The following is a 23,435-nucleotide window of genomic DNA, read 5'->3' on the forward strand; positions in this document are numbered from 1 at the left end:
ACTGTGCTCTCCCTGTGCTGCAGAAGTGTTCCTGGATGGCCAAGAGCTGAAGGAAGCTCTCAGGCAATGGAGAGAATGTGCTGGGCTGGGGGTTATGCACCAGAGCTCACCAATAGCTTTGCCCTTTTCCTGCAGAAAAAATTCCTAGTGCTGCTGTCCTACCCTTCCTGGGCACCCACTGTGAGGCAGGATGGATGCAGCCTGCGAGGCTCCTCCTTGCCTTCATCAATATAGCACATTGCAAGGCATGGATCTTGCCAGAAAGCCAGCAGAGGTGCAGGGAGGAGAGGGAAGAGCTTGCTTGTAAATCACTCCAGGGGATGACCAGGAAAGTGAGAGGTGGGTTAGTCATCCACATCGTGCTCCTCTGCACAAGGGCGGCTGGTTGGCACAGAAACGCACTACTACAACAGGGCTCCTCCACAAATGTATTTATTTACATTAAAACACTGTTATACAAACTGAAAGTAAAAGAATAGGAAAAAAGAAAAAGACATCTTAGAGGGGTAGCTGTGCCAAAGATGGCACTCCCCACTTCCCACCCTGTCTCTCTGCTGCCTTCCTTCTGCTCTGGTCCAACAAGTGCCACAGTCTCTGTAGGATCCCAACTCTCTCTCAAGTGTGAACACCTATGTATCCTGTTTAAATGGCTTTCTGAACTCTTTGTCTTCTGCCTCCAAAGAAAACTCCCACACATTCTTTTCTTAATTTATTTATGTAACACAGTGTAGAAAGCTATCAATTCATAAGCAATGACTCTGTACAATCATCCTGCAGAGGACACCCATTAATTTTTGGCCAGCAGGCACTTTTTCCCCAGAAGTGCTCACAATTAACAGGGACTCTTTTTAATAATTTTCTTTTAAGATCAAAAAGATACATGGAAAAGAAAATAAAGTTTACGTTTCAATGCCTAAAGTGTGCACATAAAACAGGCACAAAGAAACAAATGTGTATGCTCATGATTTCTACATCACTAATACAGCAGGAGCAACAATCCGTACAATAAAATGCAGCTGCAGAGGAAAAGAATTTCAATAACTCATCTGAAATACTTTTTAAAAATGTTGGTTTACTTTAAAATGCATAGTGATCAGAAAAAATGCTCAGCAAAGAGAAGCAGCTAAACCCCACAGACACAGAAAGCATCCCCCATCAATTCTTAAAGCATGTTTCAACTAGGACTTAATTTTTGTCACAAATCACAATAATAATATACAACTGGCTAAGGAAGCTACATGATAAATAATTGGGAAAGAGAATCTATCCATGCACTAGTTAAATACAGCTAACCTCTTTACAGTACACAAAAAACATTCATTAATAATGAAATGTAAAGAGAAAGAGAGAAAATACATTACTGATTTTATTAATTCAAGTTCAGGCATCTACTTGTGTTACAGCACAGCTGTCAAAAGGCGAGAATGAGTAAATAATAAAGCAGAGTGTTTTTCTTTCTTTCCACATTACTCTATAACTGAACACCAATGGGCAGTGAAGCAATTTTTCTTCTGTCCAACTCATGAGGCTGCTATGATGTCCTAGTTCTGCATCTGTTCAAAGAACTTGTATGTGGGATTTTCATAGCCATTTTGCTGCATCTTGGAAAGGTGGCGCTCCTCTGGTGTCACTGCAGCATCCACCTGTCAGGAGAGGGGACAACTGGGGTCACATTCCTGCTCAATTCACAGCATACCCCATATTTCCCCACTTTACAGCCATCCAATGTACTTTGTACCCTTTGTGTTAGGTAAGAAAGCATCCTCTGGCTCACTTCTTGAACAGATGATAATGCACCAAGAACAACTCCAGGACTTCAAAACCAGCTAACCAAAGTCAGCAGTACCAACTTTGGAATTTGCTGTCTGGCTTGCAAAGCAACTCTCCAAACAAAAAAGGAGGATGGCGTTTGTCTCTCTCTGCTAGTCCCTCATTAAGAGATTTCTTCCCCCCAGTATATATATATATATATATATCAATATCTATACTTAGGATCAATTTGGTCTCAAAAGAAAAGAAAAAGGTCATTAAAAAGATGAAGGCAGTGGCTTGAGTCTCTCTTCTGTCTGCATTGTGCTCCCATATCTGTCACAGGTGTGGTGGTTTCAAAACAAAAAATAAATTGGAAAAGATAAAATGAGGGTAGCAAGGAAATGCCAGAGCAGCCAGGCACAAGGTGAGCAAAAAATCCCATTTCACTCAGGGACACAGAACTCCTCTGCCTCCAAGGCTGAGTTTGGGTTAGTTTAGTAACAAAAAACTTGACATGTCTGCACTGGTTTAAGTATTTACACTTAACAAAAATTGACCTTTCTTGATTACTTAGAAGACAGGCACAAAGTTCAGTTTTGACTTCGCTGTTGAATACCTGTATCTCTCTTTTCTTCCTTCACTGAACTTTACAATAATATAAAACTCCATCAAATTAGAGTGGATGAGAACTGCCTCTAAATCTTAATTACATATTTTACCTCTGCTGTATGAGCTCAGTAGTTGTGTTTTCAAAACCTACCAAATCCTGGATATCTTGCTAAGCACCTATGAAAACTGTCTGCTTGTCAGTTATTTCATTTGCTGCCCATGTCTCCAGTGTTTGACAGCTCCTAAAAGCAACGGTAAGAAGTGAATTTTACAGTGTCTAAAATCAGGAAGGTGCCTAAAACTCTGCTGTTAAATGTTAAAACATTTTCCTGTGGATTCCTTTAAGTAGTGACCTCTTGGAAATACAGCAAGTCCCCTTCAGCAACAAACTAGCCATTAAGATAAAGGAAAGTGTATTCTCTCAAGAAACCACAACTTACTCTATCTAACCTTTAAATAAAAAGGCAAAGGAGAAGTATTATGTCTGACACCAATTTTAAATCTACTCTGAAATACTGGAAATATCTCAGCCTAATGAGAAGATGTTGGTAAGTTGTTCCCTGATACCCTGGAGAAAGACTGAAGGTATCTTCTTCCCATGCTTGGGACTAACACAGGCTGTTCAGCTTATTTTTGCAGCTGTTCCTTCATTGCTGCAGGTTACAACACACTGCTGACCACCTTTCCTACAGTTCCACCACAGAATGGCTCCTCTCAGAGCCATATCTACTTTATATGCTCTTTTATTTGCTATTTATGAAATGGTTCTCTGTGTGGTACATGCATTCGATTACTCACGTTAACTGCTAACCCCAAATCTGATCTATTTTTGTATCCTTTTTTATGTCCTGACTCTCAAATTGCATTTTAAATCAACACTGTATCTCCCATCAGATGTGTTTTTCTTACACAATAATTAGACATTTTTGTGAAATGTCCAACTTAAAGGTTATATATTGCTCTCTATATATGTATCATTCACAAGCTATTGTGAAATTCTTCACAGCTGGGAGCCCTGAGATTTTCAGCATCCCTTGACTCCTATGGGCAAGGAACAGGATGCCAGAAAGGATCACTGGGCTGTGCTGACTGTGCTCCTTGTGTTTCAAATTCTGCAATGTAACTTGGACTTCTAATACTGCCATTCACTTCTCTTTCTCTTTCTTTTTAAATTAAACACCTATTTCTTCAACTCCTGTGACATGTTTTTAAGTCATACTAAGCATACTAAGCATACATACAAGAGCATACTTAGATGTTGCTCTTGCTTTGTCTTCCTTGTTTGAGAAACTGGGGAGAGGCCTTTTCCTGGCCCCTCCCTCTCCAAAAGTGACAATCTTGTTCTTCTGAGGGATATAAGCTTCCCCTGGCCAGCCCATGTTCATGCTAAATGCTCAGCTTGGCTATCAACAATAATTTTGATCCATCAAAGGGAGAAGGACCCCATGGACTTTCGCAGTCTGTCTCCTCTTCAACCTCCCACTCTCTAATCTCAAGACATCCTGTACAGCCATGCTCAGCAGTCTGGGTACAGCTTTCTGCTCGCATTTTAAAGAAGGGTCTGGGCCAGCTGCTCTGTGTCCCCTACACTGGCAGCAGGGCTGGGGAGGGATGGGGACAGGCCCACACCTCATAGAACTAACCTTTGCCGCTACCCCAGGGACTGGGCTGCTTTCTGCTGCTTTACCTGTCCTTTCTGGGGGCTGCCAACTTCTCCCTCCACAAAAATACACCATCTAGATCCATATGCAGTGAATCTTTGACTGGCAATCCCTCCATGCTATTGCTGCTCAGTAGAGCACTTGTTTTGCCAGCAGATTAACAGCAGTAGGGTCTAACAAACCCATTCTGCATAGATTTTATACAAATGTGCCAAAGGCCTAACCCCCACCCTGAGGACTCATTAATTTAGCAATATTAACAGCATTCTGCTGCTGCTGAAGTTGCTGTGAACATGGCTGTGAAGGCAGAAACAAAGGAGGAACATGGCAAATATTCCTGCAGCCTTTTTAGCACTTATGGAAAATAAAAATAAAAGCAGGTGCAGAGGAAAAGCCACCTTTCTGTTCACTCTTGGAAGGGCTGCTACACACCCAGTCAGCCCTGGTTCTTCTACACTATATCACCACTATCTCAGAGCATCTTCATATCATGAAGTGAGAGTCTCACAATTCCCACTAGTCCTACTAACAGATTCTCTTCTAGCATAAAATTAAAACTCAATATGAAGCTCTGGCATTTACAGACCAGTGTTCCATATGTATCAATATCTGCCCAAGAGCATTTTCGTTACTAGGAGGCTCCCTCACTAGGCTGGGATGCAACAGAGGGGGATGCCAAAACATGTCCTGGACTTCTGTCTTTAAGCTCCAAACAATACTGTATTGAACTCTGTCATTCATTTTAGTCTAAGTCTTTCACTCAGCTTTTCTTATTCATGACTAGAAAATGGGGTTTACATTTTTTACATGTGTTTTCTCACAGCATAACCTGCTTGTGAGAAAGAAATGGAGTGAGAGACAACCATAAATTAAAAACAAGTCAAAAAAACTGCAAGGCAGAAGAGACCAAAGAACTGACAAGACACTTGGAAGAAACTCAAGGAGGAAAAAGAGATTAGGAAAAAAAAAAAAAAAAAAAAGAAAGGATAATTAAAAAAGACCGAATTTTTAATTCCCTTGCACAATTATGGTATTAAAAATTTTTGTTTTGATAAAACCAGTTTCCAATGAAATTCCAATAAACTCTGATATATGGCATTTATAGATAAAAGGGATTTAGTAAATCTCCAACTTGCCATCTTAGTAAATTATTTTTTTAATTTCTCCTTCAGCCTTTAAAATAACTACTGCTGGTACCTCATCTCCTTCCTGTAGCTCTCTGCTGCAGGGTAATCCGTTTAACCTACATCAACCTACATGTGCTATCACCCATCCTGAATGTCTTCTATTCTCTTTTACACAATTTGATGCTACCAAACTCTTCACATTCCTTACAACCTCTGCCCGAGGTACCACTCTGCCAAATGACATGTTTTGAACCCAGTTATCTCCTTCTCAGTAAATTCCCAAAGCCCCTCACCATTTAAAAAAGCTTTTAGCACCCATTATGGAGGTGGCAGAAGCTGAACACGGCATGTAAAAGGCATAGGTGCTCTGGTTCAACACTTCTCTTTTCTATGACATGATGTCTCTTGAAAAAACACCTCAGTCAGGTAGATAACCTCTTGTGAGACTGTTTGTCCACCTATCCCCTTGAACATTTTCAGTGTCATCTCTGCTCCATTCTGCAGAGCCCTCCTCTTGTCACTGCTGGAGGTCCTGCTTCTGTCAGCAAGCAAATGAGCTTTGAACAGGACATCCTCAAAGAGAAGATGCTGAGACAGTCAGTGGTTGCCCAGTGCACAGCAGACGTGAGAATCTCTGTTTTGCCACCTGCTTTCATGGAGAAAATGATCTCCTGCAGACAGCTGGGGCGGGTGCACCTGCAAAAAAAACCCTTCAAAACGTTTGCTGGAGCCCCTGTGTGCACATGTGGTAAGTAATTCTCAATCTCAGTCATTTCTTTACTTTACTATGAAAGGTTTTTTTCTGGGGAGGCTGAACAACTTTGGAACATTTTTATTCTCAGAGCAGGGAAAAAATTACACTTCTAAATAGGGCAAGTATATCTATTCTCTGAGCCTAAAAAAAGGCTAACAGGATTTTTAATAACTTATTTTGATAAATAAATCATAGTGAAATGAGAATGTACAACAGAGGTAACTTTTTGGAAGACAAGAACACAGGTGAAACAAGACCTGTTTTGTAATCTTCCATTACCACTGAGTTAAATTGACACAGTAACTTCTGACACACAACAATGAGGTGGCAAATTAGTTAAAATACACTCAGCCAAGCTAGAGCTGATGAACAGTTATTTTTACATCAAGTGATTTTGCTCTTCCATGCTTTCTGTGCACAGTATACTAGAGGTGGGCAGTAGCTAAATAAATTAATTCTCTTTAGATTGTAACAGCTTAATTTTGAAGACATTTTACTATTAAACATCAATTCAAAAGGGTTTTTTTGGGTTTTTTTTTTGTCCCCAATACAAGTGCTACAGAATTTTTACCAAGTTAGGACAAAAACAGATGTTATCCCTTTCTTGTAGGCGAGAAGATGGGACAGTGAGGGTGTGCAGTCTGTGAGGACCACTGAGCAAGGAAGAAGGAGGAATCCTGGCTGCCAGTGCTAGCAAATCCATAAGGTGACACAATGTGCAGTGTGATACTATAAATCCACTTTCTTTGTACATTTGCATGCTAAAGCTTCATAGTTCTATCTGTAGAATTTTTTACAGATAAAAATCACTTTATATTTATTAAATGATGATGTCATTTTGGCATTAATTACGTATTCAGCTTGTTCATGTTATTTCTAGGCAAACAGTTCCAAATTCACTGTTACCAAAGAAAGCTTGCAGAAGTCCAGGATGGCCTTTGTCACGTCATTCTATCAAGCAAAACCCATCTGGAATTTTAAGGTTGAGAAGCCAGATTGTCTCTCTCACTGCAATAATGGTATGTCTACACTCAATGTCTGATTTAGGGCTTTGGCCTAGCAAGGTTGCTGCTTTTTCCATTCTCACTAAATTCACCCAAAGGAGAATTTCTGGTGGCACAACTGTTGGCAGCAGATACCAGCTTGGTGGAATAATACTAAAATCTTCAATTTTCTGAAAATGGGCTGAAAGCTATCACATCAAAAGCTGAAGCTGGGATTCCTGTTTGCTGTTTTCTGCCTCTTGGTCCAAAATTCTGGACAGATTTCTACCTGTGCAAATCACCCCATGCTTTTGGTGATCTTCTGACCATGTCTCTTTGGAAGGTTTCAAACCACATGGATAACCATTGTGGACACAAGGATTCACAAGCACAGGCTTAAGACAAAGGCTTACACAAATAATTCTTAAGACTCTTCATAATCCCAGACAGTGGAATAAATGCATCATGAAGCACGTGTGTCTCCAGAAAGACCAAAGCAAGGTTCATTTGACTCAAGATGAAACCAACATAAACTATGGACTTGATCAAGATTTCAGTTTCAATCAAAAATGTAAATTACCAATTCTAAAAGGAAAAAAATATACAAGTGTCTCAAGTGCTTACTAATACAAGTACAGTCTGCAAACCAGACATCACACAGAAAACTAAATAGGAAGAAAAAGAATTAGATTAACCCCTTCCAGTTCTCATAATGAAGTTTTTCTACTTACAGAGATTTTATCTTGAAGCCATGAAATAGATAAAATATTTTAAATTACTGTAAATTGACCACAAACTTCCTTGGCAGAATGAGAAGAGACAAGGATTTTTCTTGAAAATCCTATATAAGCCATATATACTATTGGTTTCTCTAAAGTGTGAGTTTCAGATTGTAGGAATCCCAAAACAGAGAAACATTTCTCTGTTTTGCCCTATCCTCCAAAAAAAAAAACATTAATTTTGTCTCTCACTGATGGAAAAGCTTCCAAATATCCCTGGGTAAATCAGGATTTATTTAAAAAAAAAAAAAAAAAAGATAGAAAGTAGTACAAAGTATAATATATCACTGAAGTAAAAAATATAAATTTTAAAGTGTTTTGTAAATAAAGTTGAAAGAAAAAGGGTGTGGTTCTTAACCCTTCTTCCTTTTTTCCTCTCTCTTCTCCATAATTCTGCAGTTTTTAGGAGCACAAGGGGTGATTAGTTAGAAGTTAGTCGCAGTTTTAGTTATGCAAGTAGATATAGAAAATTTATTGGCTAATATATAAAAACAATATATGTGTCTATTGTTAATTGGATGAAAATGAGTATAAAGATAAAAGAGCTGCACATTTCAGAGCCATTTTGAGCCATTCAAGCCAATTTGAGCCAGTTGATAATGAGCTGAACTTGAGCAGAAAGTCTGGGAAGGTCTGCCAAGTCTTTTGATAATATATTAATAAACACGAGAAACAAGAGCCTAACATGCCTTTGGAGTTTTCTTCCTGACACAGAACTAAGACAAGCGAGACTCCCAGAAGAGCTCAGCCCTGAAGAGACCAAAATCCTGCATCACAGATTAGCCATAAATCCAAAGCTGTTCATGGCAACAAAAAATCTTGTTTAGAGAACAGAGACCAATAAAATACCTGTCTAGGGAAAATCCTTGCAGTGCATTACACAAGCTACAGGAGGGCCAATCTCAAACATTAAAGCTAAATAAAGAAATTGGTGTGTGAACTCCCTACAGTAAAACCAGATTTTTTCCTCTCGTGCAGTATCTTCTCATTGGCTACTGTCAAATTTCTTACAAAATGGACTGTCACTTTATGAAATGACTGGTCTGGAATAGTTGCAGAAGAAAGTTTTGTGGTTTTACACCCACTTTCACATGGTTTATATTGTGTTTGCATTTACTAAATAAAGCAAATTGATTCCATGCTGCTGGATGTAACTATGCACACATAGCCAAAACCACAGTTTCTTCCTTCATAGATTATTAGATTATTATTTATAAAGCAGTGTGTTGACTGTGCTGCACCAGTTATGCTTGGAAGTCTTTTCTTACCTCCACAACTCCATGATGAATAGACGTATACTGCTTCTTCTTCAGCATCACCAAAGTAATGACAATCACTGTTGCTATGACAACACCTCCCACCATTAGTCCAATGATGGCACCTTTATTTGAACCCACATCTTCAGCAAAGAACACCTACAAAAGAAAAATAAAGGAAGATGGTTAATAAAAAGCTTACAGAACATTTGACTAACCTGGCCTGCTGCCACAGCAATATAAAGACTATTGAAGCATCTGTAATTGAATGGCACTGCATGTCTTCATAATTATTCAAACCTGGATCGCTGTGCCACGAAGCTCTGAAAGCTGGAGAGGAGCAATCTGGGACATACATCTGGCCTGTGGTGTAGCAGTGCTGTGCTAAACGGGGACTCAGCTCCATGTTCAGCCTCACACAGGTCTCAGATAGTAGCTCCCTTTTTCACTTGAGTAAGAGAGAAAAGCTAATTGCACCAGTGATAGGCTTGAGTGGAGTAACCCAGGAGTAACCCTTTGTTTTCAGAATGTTAATCATGAGTGTGGTCATAAATTTACATCTGTGTGACTGACCTGTTTGAACTACAATGCATTCTTTTCATGAAAGAGCAGAGAAGGACCTGTAGGACTACAGTGAAACTTTCACACAACCAGCTGGGAGAAAATTCTCATACCAAAGGAGATGAGCCAACAAAAGCTATCACTGATTTAAGTGACCACCAAGATTTTGCAGGGTAAAGAGAATAAGCTGTATCTGCATGATGTACTTCTGTGAGACCTAGGAGGTAACAGCTGTCTGAAAAACAGGGAAAATCCACTTGAATTTTATACATTGATAAGGCAAAACAGAGGACAGCAAAATGCTTTACTATGCATAAAGACTGGCTTTTATAAGCAGGAGCAAGTATGAAAAATGGGTGATCGTTTTCATTGCCATGTTCCGTATTCAAAGAATACACAGGATTATTTCACATCTGAGCATATATTACAATCCTTCTGTCTGCATGCCAATAGCAGGCTATTTTAATTTTTATTATTAATATTATCATTATTGTTGTTGTTACTGTTGTTATTATTTTAAACCAAAATGGGCAAAAAGGATTGGAGAATAAATTGCATTCACAGAATTGTACGGCTACCTCATGCTGGAAGACTAAATACTTTGACAAGTATTTAACAAAAATGCAGAGAGAAGCAAGAAACCAGCTGAGAATTATAATTCTGAGCTGTATAACATTTGCACTCTTTAATAAACACAACCCTCCTCAGAAAGGTATTAAAGCATGCAGTATAAATATTTAAAGTACAGACAATGGATAGTGTTGGCATAAGCCAGTGCAAAGCAGTAATTTCTTCCACGAATTTTACCTCCCTAGGACTGAAATTCTGTGACTATACAATTTTAAGAGCACTGTGAAATGCCCCAGTTAATATGCATGTGCAAGAGAGGAAGGCCTTAAGCACCCTGAGACATGAAAATCAACTTAATGTATAGTTCAAACATGAACCTCCATAAAGGAGAAAATAAATGCAATTTCAACCCGATTCAGAGGTCTGGATGTAAAATACAATGTGCAGCTGAATTCAAAGCAATATCCTTAGGAGACTGCTGCAGGAAATTTTATCATAGCACAGAATGGAAGCACAGATCAAAGTGTTTTCTGCTTCCTGCTTTTGAATTAATGCTTAATGGAGAGGGACACTGGATAGGACATGGTGCATGGCAGGGAAGCAAGGCCTTGTAAGCATCAGTCCAGTATTTGCTCAGTAATACCAGAATCCCTGCTCAGTCTCAATTGAAAAGATAACCTAGAAGACAGCTCACTAATTTTTAAATAGTGGTTGTACCTATCAGTAAAAAGCATGGCAAAAAATGGCTGTGAAAAGCTGGAAAGCTCCCATTTTAAGCATGAGACAGATTACCATGTGCAGGGACTGCAATGCCCTCTCCCCATCAGCCACCATGGTATGGGGAGTTTCCAGCACCTAATTCCTTGAGATGGTATCAAACCACTTACACACTAAAGGGTGCTGCTGAAAACTATGACAACCAGTAACTACTGTGTCTAGCACATGATCCTGAAAATTTCTTCCCTTCTGCACTGTCGTGGTTTTAAACCAGTAACTAAAGAAATTACTTATTTCTTGTTGTGAGATATGGATTAAAACAAGAGCAAAACAGGCTTAAAACTTAAAAGGAATAAAGACAGTTTATTAACAAACTACAAGAATAAGAACACTAGAGTAAATTTCCAGAAAACCCCTTCTTTTACATTTTTGACCATTTCTTTGTACACGACATGATAACATAGAGACAAATAACTTTAGAACTTTGGTGGCTAAAAACAGTCTTAATTTTTGTTAGAGTCTTTTCATCAGTCTTTATAGAGAAACAGAAGTCTCTTTCTGCCAATCTATGGAGTTCCTCACCAGAAAACTATTTTTGTCATAGTTTTCTATTTCTCTAATGCCAGCTGCCCGGAAATCTGTCATTAGATCTTCTCCTCCCATCTCACATCTCTCCGAGGTGTGCATGGGTCACTAAAGTCTTGGGATTTCATTTTTAAGGATGAGTTATTCAAAGGCAGAAGTCCTCTTCATCTGTTTCTGTGAGCTCTCCTGGAAAACAGTTTCTCTTTGCCCCCAAGGCCTCAAAATCTTCACTCTACTTGATTCCAGCAACCCACAGTCTCAAGCACTTTCTCTTTTGCTCAAAACCCACACTTTGAATACTCTATTCCTCCCAATACTCTTATCATGAATTACAGGAATCTCTTATATGATTATTGTCCATCTCCATAGCTTTAACAAAAAGATATTTCAGCTATTAAGCATCTTCTTATTCTCTCTCTCTTATTTAAAACTTAACTCTTTTCCTCACTGTTGCATTGGTGGTTCTATGATGTCTTCTCTATGTTAATTGTCTTTCTCTCTCTCTGTCGTTCTGAGAGAAGGAGTAATCTGTATGTTTACTCAAAGTAGTAAAAGAATTAGAGGCTTAAAAAGCTACAAGAGTTCATAGTATCAGGTTTCAGTCTAGCAGCAACAACTACAAACCAAGCTCGGCTGACCAACGCTGCTTCTCCCCCCCTCCTCCACCCCGCGGCCTTGTCGGCCTGGAGGGAGGGGGGAGAGGCCACACAGCTTTGTTACCTTGTCAAGAGCCGGAAGCGAAAGAGAGCGAGAGAACACTGTCTGTACTTCTTAAGGGGGTGTTTACAAGTTGAATTCACTTTTTAATGGTCAGATCTGCTGTCAATTCTTGGAAATGACTGATAATTGGTCAGGAGGAAGAACTCCCATCAGCCATCGGCACCTCCAACTTCCCCTCTCTCCTCAGCTGCCTTAAAGGTAAAGCTACCCCATGACATGCACCCTGCACAGTTTTGCCCCATCGGCATGTTTAACCCATTTGAGCTAAGCACGTCAGACTTTCCCAAATTATTGCCAATGCATTTTGGATTAACTCATCAAATTGGAAATTCCCAGTTCTTGGCATGAAGAGATTGCAGAGTATCGTTTCACAGAGTGATTGTCTAGTTCAAATGCAAATTTGAATCCCATGTTAATTTTGATTTTCAGCACTACTTAGCTTTGAGAATTTATTAAGGAAAAGAAGCTTTCAAGTTTAATATCAGAATATTGAAAGCTATGGAACTGAAACCTCATAACACAATAAATATACCTTTAAAAACAAGAAACAGAACACGTCTATAGTCAACATTTCTGTTTGGGTTCTTCAATGCTTATTAAGTGACCAAAAAAAGCTTTTAGTAGATGCTTTTCCTACCCATAGTGCTTTTGGCTGTCATTTTTATGTTCACAAGAAACACAGTTCAAATGTGGAACAATATTTTGCTCCTAACTGCCTTTCCCTTGTTAGTAACTTCATATACCTTAAGGAACAAAAACACACAGAGGCAGCCAAACACAAACTAAAATCAAGGCCAGTGGAGAATCTCCTTTTATCCCAAGCAGCCATTCTTGTGGAAGGTTATGCTCCATGCATACAACGCTACCATTTGTCTTGATGGGAAAGGACTATATTCCTGAAAGAGTGTAATTTTGTCCTTTTTTTTTTTTAAACTCAGCATTTTCCTCTGTATCCCTTGTATGATACAGAGAGACTATGACACAGATAGACTGTGGGACAAGCATTCTCCATATAAGCTATAGTGGTTTAGGTTTGCCAATTTGAGTTTCCTGGCCAATACACCAAATAATGTGGTGGGATTAGCACTGGCTAAAATTGCCAGTGCATTTACTAAAACTATTTACTCATTTCCTGCTGTGAGATACGAATTAGGAGGAGGGCAAAGAAGGCTCAATGCTTAAAAAGTATAAAGAAAACTTTATTAACGGAACTGAAAGAGTAAAAAAGAATCAGAATAAAACCTTCAGATTCACCTTTCGTCCCCCTACCCGGTATTTTCTTTCCGAACTGACAACGTAGAGACAAAACCTGGGATTTTTCAATCAGTTACTACCTCTACAATAATCTTTCATTAGTTCTTGTAGGGAGAAGAGTTTTCTCTCACCACGCCATGGAGACTTCTCCACAAGAAACAGTCCTCTTGTGGCTTTTAATTTTCATGAATAGCAGCAGTCTGGGAAAAAAATCTGCTATCATGACACCCCTCCCATTTTCACAGCCCTCCCACAGCTGAGTTAACAGGCCATGTCAGCTTACAGGGTACTGTTTTAAGGATGAGCTGTTCAAAGCAAAGGTTCTCTTCATCCATCTCTGAGATCATCTTTATGTCTGGGAACAGAGGTTTTCTTCTTGTTTCCCTGGGGGCAAAGGGTCTTCATCACTCTTATTTCTCTCTCTGTTCAAGCTTCTCATGGGATCACAGCTCCTTCAACATCTACTCTGCTTCATTATGGATACCCCTGTCACCCTGAAAACTAAAGCTTTCTGATAATGTTTTCATAGTTTTAGTTACTTTCCCATGAAAGTTCTATAAACATAAGTTGTTTATGACATTCCTTCTAAGAAACATCTTTTGATGGACGTTTCTTATGTCCAGTGTGCTTGGGAAGGTGGTAATTTAATTATCCAATCCTTGGTCATTGTTGAGAATCTATAAATACTGGAGTCAGAGAATAAAGCTTCTTCTTTCCTGTTCCGATATTGAGAGGCGTTCGTGTGAATCATCTCGTGTCCTTTAGCAACATACCCCTGCTCACATCTACAGTTTGAACACTCTATCCCCCATATTTTCTCATGAATTAAAGGGGGTATTTTAGTGTATCAAAGGCCATCTCCATGGCCTTACCAAAAGAAATTTCAGCTGCAATACTAGGGCATCTCCTCATTCTCCTCCCATCTGGGACTTGACTTCTTCTTTGCTGACCTTGGTGTCTTCATGTTGTCTTTTACATGTCCTCACCTGAGGGGAGGATTGAGGTCTGCAGGTCTCGTCTGTGCAGTGAAAGAGTTAATATCTCACCCAGGCCTGCAGATGGTCATGATGGTTTCTGCCAGGAAGTGGCTGAAGCAGCCACGGTGATGGATTTCAGGCCGTGCTGGGGCTGTGCCAAGAACTCAGGGGGCCCAGCCAGAACGGCCACAACCATTCTGGCTGCATGGCTAGTCTCTGGCCCCTGTTTCCTTCAATTTCAGCTCTGGGCTGATGGCTTCCCCTCCTTCTGTCTGGCAGCTGCTGGAGGTGGGGTGGGGTGTCATGGAGGGGGCCTGGCCCGACCCTGAGCCACTCCCAGGGCCCGTCAGACCCCGGCTCAGTGCGGGCCGATGGCAGGGCCAGGGCTTGGTGGCAGCAAGATGTCAGCAGTGTGAACCAGCCCAGCTTCAGCTGAGGCCCCATGGCCTCCTGTCCCTTGCCTGGCCACTGCTGGGGTCCAGCCTGGCCCCGCCAGGCTGCACAGGCCGTGGCAGAGTGGAGCCCAGTTACCTTCCAAGGCCAGAAGCAAGAGAGAGCTCTCCAGGGCTTGCCTGTCTTTAAAATGCGGAAAGAGGTGGACCAAGCTTCTAAATGGTTTAATAGGATGTCAATTCTCAGAGCTAGCCAGCTATTGTTTTTTTTCCAGGCACAGAGGAAGCTCTTAGCAGCTTCTCAGAAACATCATTTCCGTGAGTGGCTTCTTCCCTCCTCACCAAATATCAATCAATACAAAACCAGCACATAAACACATCCAGTGACATGGCAGTGCAAGGACAGGAACTGTCAGAATTTCCTCTCATGTAAGGCTGTGACTTTCTATCCTTTTTGTGGACATTGTTCCAGGTTTACTCTCACTGAAGAGAGAACCAGAAAAATCATAATCTTTTTACATGGTAACTTTTTGTTGGCACTTTCAGCATCCACATCACTCAAGAAAAACATGGCCATAAGTGACTCACTAGTTCAAGATTGAATCAGCATCTCAAAACACACAAGTGGAAAGCACTGTTTGATCACTCACCAGCTTTTGATGATGAACTTCATATCCTGAGTCATGCCGGAACTCCGCATCCATCTTCACCTCAGATATCTCTTCTGTCTTAACATTGGTCAACCCGGAACCTGGATTGTACCACAAAGACAATTCAATAAAGTCAGCATTCAGATTCAGGAATATTCTGCTTAACCCCATCGCTGGAGAGCAGAAGGCAACAGTGCCATTCACACAGAGGAGGTGTGACACAATGTGAAAGGGAATTGGGAGGAAAATGAAGCATATCTGGTGTTTCAGTCCCACTGAAGTGACACAGAATGAGCTAGTAAAGTTTCTCCTCTGTTAAATGATCCTTAATCCTCAGAAGCTATATTGGTACAGGCATCAAAGGCTTCCAGCATGAAACACTGCATGAACTAAGCTGTGAGGGACCAACAGAGGCCTCCTGAACTGGCTCACAGGCTGCATACAGATTTGCTCTGACAGTATCTTTAGTAATGTCAAGAAAATTTGTTGTTTAGGCCAAAATCTTCCTCCTCCCTCAGCTCAGGCTACTGTGAGGAAAACACAGAATATTCATGGTGTAAGTAAGAGAACTCCAGATATCTTATTTTTTTGCGTCCTGCAACATTGTACCTTTTCCATAAATACGCACAAGCTACTAAAATGTTTGTGAAGTTTACAGAGTTTCTATTTGTTTTCAGATTTCATACTGCTCAAGATTAATGATTCTTCTTGTCTTCTTGCTGAAACTTCTCTCGATTGGAAACATACAGAAAAGCAAGTGAGTACAGTCTGCAACAATTATAATCACACATAGTTTGTAGTCCTGTTCTCTTATGGGTGTGAGGAGGAGATGCTGCACTTGTCTAGCTGGAGAGAAGGCAAAAATTTCCTCCTGGAAAAATAGCCTTAGGAGAATGAGCCAGACTTAACAACAGCAGAGCAGTGAATCTTGTATGTCTGTGAATCCTGAAGAGCTGGCTCTGGTTTAGAGAGAATACATAGGTATTCATGGAGCTGGTTGTTTTCCTTCTCAGTACCAATGCACCAAACATTTGTATTTCTTGGAGGTAAAAACACTGCAGAAGAATGGTGTTTATGAGATGTTATTTCCTCCCTCTACTGAATATAATAAAAACAAACCAGTTCATATTCCTTGTTTGCATTTATTTCAGCATCTTTTCACCCCCAACTCCTCTCTCCAGGGATTAATTCTTAGAATCTTGTGCTGAACTTAATTTTTGATGAAGAATCTCTTTTAAAATTCTCAACACTACTGACAGTTCCTGTGCTCCACTGTCTCTCTGGACTCTCAACAGTAATTCCTTAAGATTTCCATATGCCAATGAGCTCCACAATCTAAAATAGCAGTCAATCAATTTTATTTTTTTATTGCCTTTGAATGTGCAATTACTTTTTTTATTAGGTAGTGGTTTATTTTTGAATTATGAACCAGCAAGAATAGATCTTCCCAAGCACTTCTCTGGACTGTACAGACAACCCACTCTAGGGTTCTGATTTTTATTTTCATAGGAAACCATGCAAAGGAGAGAACAAGAATCATCATCATGTTATAAAGAATTTATGGTTATTTTCTTGAAGAGTCCGACTGCCCCATAAATTTTACTTTTTTTTTTTAAGCAATCAAGCACTTCAATCCCTCAAATTTCTTTATTAAGTTTCTGATTTTTGATGCTACATCACAGTACTGACACAAATATAGCATGACATTTATACATGGGAGACCATTTTTAAATGCAAGAACTGTAAAGTACTAAAGGAATTGCAGTCTGAAAACAAAACAATTAGATTCTGTCAAATAAATGCAGGAGGAAATGGAGCTGCAGGAAATTAAGCCCATGTGGTACCTGAAAACAAGTTTAACTTTCTATCCTTGAAGCAGCTATGGCCAGTTTCCCAAATTAAGAGTAGGATTTACTCTTTCGTGCATCATCTCAAAGTACTCCCTATGCCTGCATCAATGGGAAATGAGGACAAGTATGCTGGAGACTGAAATGTTATGGTTTATGGCTTAAATATTTTTACAAAGGACTGTTGCCTATTTTAGCAAAACTGTACAACAAAAGCTGCATGGAAGACCACTTTGCTCCTGACTGAGGTCCTGGACTGTAAATTGGTTTGAGATAAGACAAAGTGACACTATTTGCAGGTATGATTTGGGAAGAATACTTTCACAGGAGGATTAAGCCCAGCACCTTCAGGGGTGGAGGCTATAGCCCCAGGATTATCTGCTACCAAGCTTGTACAGACACCAAAGGGAGGAGGAGGAGGAGAGGTTTCCTGTGTATGGCAAAAAAGCCTCTGGTCAGAGGCAGTGAATGCCCATCCTCCACTATGTGGGAGCTGCAGGACCTCCCACCCCTGGAAAGCTATGGGACATCTATGGGACATTCACATGGGGCACAGATGAGGGGGTGTCATGGCCCATCAAAGGCCCTCGCCAAAGGGGTCTCCAGACCCTGCACTAGAGCACTGCATATGATACTACATGATGCAACAGATCCACAGTCTTAAAAGTGTCAAACTGGCCCCCCTCAGGAGGGTACCTGTGTGTTCCAACCTGCCCAAACATATATTAATGCATTGGATTCTATAGTTTTTGGCAGGGAAACCTCACCTCCAAGAAGACCAGATGGAGGAAAACAAGGAGATGTTGTTGGGACCCACGGAGGGGTGGTATCCTTCTACTATCTGTCTCTGTAACCCTTGCTGTCCTCCCTCCCCCCACCCCCCATTTCTATTTCTTTCTTTCTTTTCATTTCCTTTTCTTTCTCTTTCCCTCTCTTACAACTAAATAAAATATATAATTTTTTTGGTATCAACATCTAACCTCTTTTGGTTTAATCGCACTTTGGGGATTATTTCAAACATCCAGGTTTGTTCCATTTCACTCACAGAGAGTTAGTTCTTTTTTCTCCTCTCTGATTAGAGCAGATTGCAACAAAGGAGAACATGTATCTGCCTGCAAGGAAGCTTGATCTGTCAACTCCTCTTGCCTTTTTGGTTTTGGGATTAAAAGGGAAGGGAGAAACAGTAGTGGAGTACCAGTGCAGTAACTAGAGAGAAAGGGCTTTCCCAGGACTTGTTTCACTGCCCTTGGCTGCAGCAGCTGAAGAGGCAGCTACTCCAAGCTGCTCACCACTGTCCATGGCCACACTTGCTGCCCCTTGTAGATATCCTGGCAAAAGCAGGGTATGAAAAATTCCTCCAAGGCAAAGGCCTGAGGAACTTGCCACAACTTGGCTGCTACAGCTTCTATTTCATGAATTCCAACAAGCTGGCAAATCCACTGAAGCTATAAATATTGATTAGAACATATCCACACACATATAAAATCAGTGAAGAATCTGCTTGTCTTTTGTTGAGGGAAGTCCTACCTCCCAAAACTCTTAGAGGTCACTGGAAGAGTTAGGAATCACATGGGAAACAGTGATTCTGCTTGGAGTGAATCTGGATTTTAAAAAAAACCTTTGAGAAGGTCCCTGATCAAAGCTCTGGCAGAAGCTAAGATGCCAATGATTAGAAGGGAAAGTGCTATGTTACTTTCCATAACTGACTAAGAGAAAGGAAATGAAGTGTAAATACACACCTGTTTTTCATGATGGAGGAACATTACCAGTGGGCCCCATAAGGACCTGTGCTGTGCTGTTTGTGAAGTGATCTGGCTAAGAGAGTGAATAGTGACAAAGTTTACTGATGAAAAAGAAAAGAAAAAACCAGGACAGCCAAAGTAAAAATAGTTGCAAAGAACTGCAGAAGGATCTTACAAATTCCAAGAGCACAATAAAAAGGAAATTATATTTAGTGTTGATATAATGCAAAATGGTGCCTGTGGGGACACACAGCCCTAACTATATATAGTTATAAAGACTCTAATTTAGTTCTGATCCACAGAGACCTTGCAGTCACTGTGAGGAACTCTGTGGGCACTTGGCTCAGTATCAGTCAAAAAGGCAAAGAGAAATTATTATAGGAGCAATTATGAGAAAATAGAGAAAATAGAAAACATTGTTATACCACTATATAAATGATGCATCCTCGTTTTAAATTTGCCTATTTGTTCTGGTCACCTCACCTCACACTAAGGCAGAGGAACTAAGAAAGATATAATGGAGGGAGACACATGATCACAGGTATGGAATGGTTTCTGTACATGAAGGGCTGAAACTGTGAGTCTTCAGACTGAAGGAGGCAAAGGAAGTGAAACACAACAGAATGTGTGACTGAGAATGACAAGGGAAAGTCTACAGGAAATGGTCATTCATTACTTCTCCTGAGAAATGCAGGACACTAATATGGCTATGATACAGCAGACTGAAAAGTAACACAAGAAAGTGTGTGCACATAAAAATACAATTCAGTACAATGCAAAGCTGGACTGTGGAACTCACTGGCATAAATCATGAGGATGTTTAAAATACAAAGGAACAAATGCAGAGGAAAGCTTCCTTCAGGGTTACTAAACACAGCAGTGAAAATACAGTTTTCAGTCCTGGAACCTACCAAATGCTAGCTGCTCAATGGATGTGCTGGGGTATAAGGCAGAGGTTAAATCTGTTCATATTCTATTTGTACCACTGCTAGATGTCAAAAAATGGACATGTGCACTTCTTCTCTTGGGGTTTGACCACTTTCACTGAAAGCAAAGCTTCAACAGCTGAGTTTGTGGGTCTTTTCAGCTTCTGTTCAACAGTCAAACGCCACAGGCAGGAGTTACAGCAGCATTTCAGGGGCAGAACAGGTCACATCACTGGGCACCAGAGGGTGATAAGTTCACCAGTAGTCTCAGCTGCTGGAAAAATGCAGGCTCTGGCTTCCCTAGAGCAGTATTTTTAAAATTTGGTTCCCTTCCCTCCTCCCATTTCAATCCAACAGTGCATGGAAGTCACACTTTCAGTATGTAGCAGGTTAAACCATGGGTGTTTGCCTTGAGATTAAGCAGAAATTTTTTGGTTTGAGCCAAGTGACCAAGGCCCCAGAAAAATGCCATAGAATCTGAGCACAAGGTAGGATCTGGTATTAGGAAGTTACTGATGTTAAGACTTACTGAAACTTGTTTTTGTCAACTTGCACTACAAAAAATTCAGAAACAGAGAAATAATTTTTTTTAGCTGTTGCACTAACAAACCCGATAGCAACTTTTTCCTTCTTTCTACCTCCCTTACAAGTGAGGAAAACTAGGGTAAACTGCTGGTCTTCTGCAAATATCTGATTATATAGTAAGGCAAAGTATGGCATTGCACTGGAATCAATTAAATACCTGGTATGAGATAAAAAAATATATGGGGCTACATATGCCTTTCCATAATGTTATAAAATAACATATAGAGATATAGAGACTTTTTGTTGAAGAGTTTCTCTTTACCAGTTAATTCACTTTACTGTCCTGGTGACCACACATTTAGACTTGTATGCTAAAAATAAAGATATACTTTTTAAGGGTAGTAACTGAAGAAGGAAAAACTTCAGGGTCTTTCTAAAACTTTGATCAGGGGTGAGATGCAAACAGTCAAGGGATTCCTAAGACCTCTTTATCCTTGCACTGAAGACAATCACACAAAGAACAGTTCTCTTTCTGACAAGAACTTCAATCCTGACCTAGGACAAAATGATGTTTTTTCAGTACCAATTCTAAAATAACCAACTCAAACATGAAAGTTAATATACAAGATGTAAAGTGCGAGCAACAGCCTCATTGCAAATTCACAAATAATGATAATTGCTAGCATTTTCTTCTGAATTACACACCATCTTTAGGGAGCTGCATTCCTAATCACTTCAATTTAAAAATGCTTCAATTCAGCTGGCAAATACATTAACTCACAGTTTTTAGAAAAACTGACAGAACTATTTTGTTATAAAAACCATGGGCTTAAAGGTTTCTAAGGAAATTCAATAAAATGAGATTACTGTGATGGGCTTTTTATTGATATTGCTTTTAATTAGCAGTATTAACTGCTTTTTTATATACATGTGTACACATGCATGTGTGCACACATACATTCCCAAACATCAAAAAATGGAGAGTATGAAACCCTTATTTTTCCTTGCCCTAAAGGGAAAAAAACCATATGGAGTGAAAAACTACTCATATGAAAGAAACACCAAATAGCTGCTTTGGGGAACACTTTATACTAGCATTGATGAGCTTCTGCATTTGTGTAAATATATATTTATGCTTTCAGAAGACTAAAAAAAAGAGGATACAGGGAGTCCCACCAAGGATATAATTAGGTGCACATTATCTACCATACTGCTTGCAATTACTTATTTCCTCTACTGGTTACATAAACAGCTAGAAAAGTTTTGTGATATTGTTTTGCACAGATCTAAGATAGTGTTAGCTGTGTCTGAGGTTACATCTAGAGTTAAAAATTAAATATCCAAGTGAAGCACAGTTGAAACAACTAGACCTGGGTGGTCTCTAGAGAGAGAAAACCAAAGTAGCAGTTTGAGTGTGCGGTACTGACAGCATTCAGGAAAACACTCAGCTCCATGTCCATGAACTGTGCTTGAGTCATGTCAAGAACAAAAAAAGAGTTGTTGAATCAAAGCCTACATGTGTAATCTACATGTGTAGAAAACAGCTTTATCTGGGTTAAGCTTCATCAAAGATAAAAAGGGTGTAAGGGAAGGAATGAAGTCTTTGAACAACTCCCCCAGGGTAGAGAGCTGCCTGCTCTAACTAGAAGTTAACTATTACTTCCATCTGACTCTGTGACTTTGTGCAGGTAATTTAATTTTGAAATGAAAGAAGAATGAATATTGTAAACTCATAAAGAGGAAAATGAAGACTGTATACTCTTCTTTGTAAGGATAACTCGCATATCTCTGAGGGATATGTACTTTTAAGACTGCATGGAACTAAAACTTTTGGTCTCTCCTAAGATGTCAGTGAAATGCTGGTTCACTTTTATTTCATGGGGCTCTCAAACTGAAGAAAGCAGAAAATCAGTGCAATAAATTGTTATCTTTTTCACAAAAGTATCTCACTGGAACGGAGTATAAAATAATTATTTCTCAGAATACATGTGTGTAGAAATGAATAATCAAAACAAGTAAAACCTGGTTTGATAATTTTTCTGGCATGTCAATCCAGATGCTGTGCATATGCACTATAATTGCATTCACAGTTGGCAATGATCTCATTTATAAAACAAACCAAAACAATCTAATGGAAAAAAACTCATTAATGATTTTTATTTAGTAGCTGCAGACTTTAAACAGTTAGTTTAAAGCAACTGTATTGAACTAGCATCACAAAGACAGGAAAAAATATGTTAGCAGTTACCAGCAAGAAAATCATAAATAATTAACTAAGCTGCTCTATGCCCTCACCTCATACAGACTGCAGCATATGTGTTAATGATTCTGCAGAACAGCCATTAGACTTATAGAGCCTCTGTATGAGGAGAGAAACACCTCAGTTACTATGTAATGTAAAAAAGATAGACATGTCATGATTAATTGGCAGAAGGGCCAAGGACTCAGAAACAGCTTTGTGTGCAGCATTTCCCCAAAATAGTTAAATGTTTGCAAAAATGATCAACTGGCAAAGAGCTGGAATAACACAAAAAACCACCAAGTCAAAACTATACTACATGGAAGAAATTAACATACTTAATAGCATAAAATCCTTGCCTTCTGAATTATGAGCATCCTGTAAGTGATGTATTTACAGGTGTGAGGGTATACTTACAACTGCAGCTCTACAACAGATGAAAATATGATCTGCCCAGAACAGAGCATTTGTTGTTTATCACCTTGAACTACAGAAAATACACTAATACTAAGCAATGTCCCTTCTGATGGTACATTTTTAACCTTCACTCAATTTCCACAGATCAGACCTGCTGAATTAATGTAAGTAAAATGAGCTTGCTCATTCATGAGCATCTAGAGATGTTTTTATATGTATTTTTATGTGTATATGTCTCGATATGTACATGTGTACACACCAAGAAAAAGTTACTAATAAACAGATACCCAAAATTCAGTTGCAAGAAATTAAGTCAATCAACCACAGGACTGCATTCCCAAGAATGGGATCCAGCCAGTGCCTCCCTGTCTATTGGTCCCCAGGAAAGGCAG

The 23,435-nt window shown here is 39.7% G+C and overlaps 1 protein-coding gene across 4 annotated transcripts in view; it reads right to left on the bottom strand.

Moving 5' to 3' along the window:
• Window positions 1–416: 416 nt before the first annotated feature.
• The window catches only part of APP (amyloid beta precursor protein), a 227,524-nt gene continuing 204,505 nt past the window's right edge, over window positions 417–23,435 (bottom strand). For 2 of the 4 annotated variants that reach the window (XM_015622098.1, XM_019006115.1), the window contains 3 exons: window positions 15,348–15,448; window positions 8,934–9,080; window positions 417–1,643 (listed from right to left, as the gene is read on the bottom strand). In XM_015622098.1, the coding sequence (XP_015477584.1) occupies window positions 1,542–1,643; window positions 8,934–9,080; window positions 15,348–15,448 (350 nt within the window). In that variant the 3' untranslated portion in view covers window positions 417–1,541. The remainder of the gene's footprint in view (window positions 1,644–8,933; window positions 9,081–15,347; window positions 15,449–23,435) is intronic. The other 2 variants (XM_015622088.3, XM_015622078.3) reach the window with 2 other exon arrangements.

Source organism: Parus major, chromosome 1, assembly GCF_001522545.3.
Source record: "Parus major isolate Abel chromosome 1, Parus_major1.1, whole genome shotgun sequence".
Lineage (NCBI taxonomy): Eukaryota > Metazoa > Chordata > Aves > Passeriformes > Paridae > Parus > Parus major.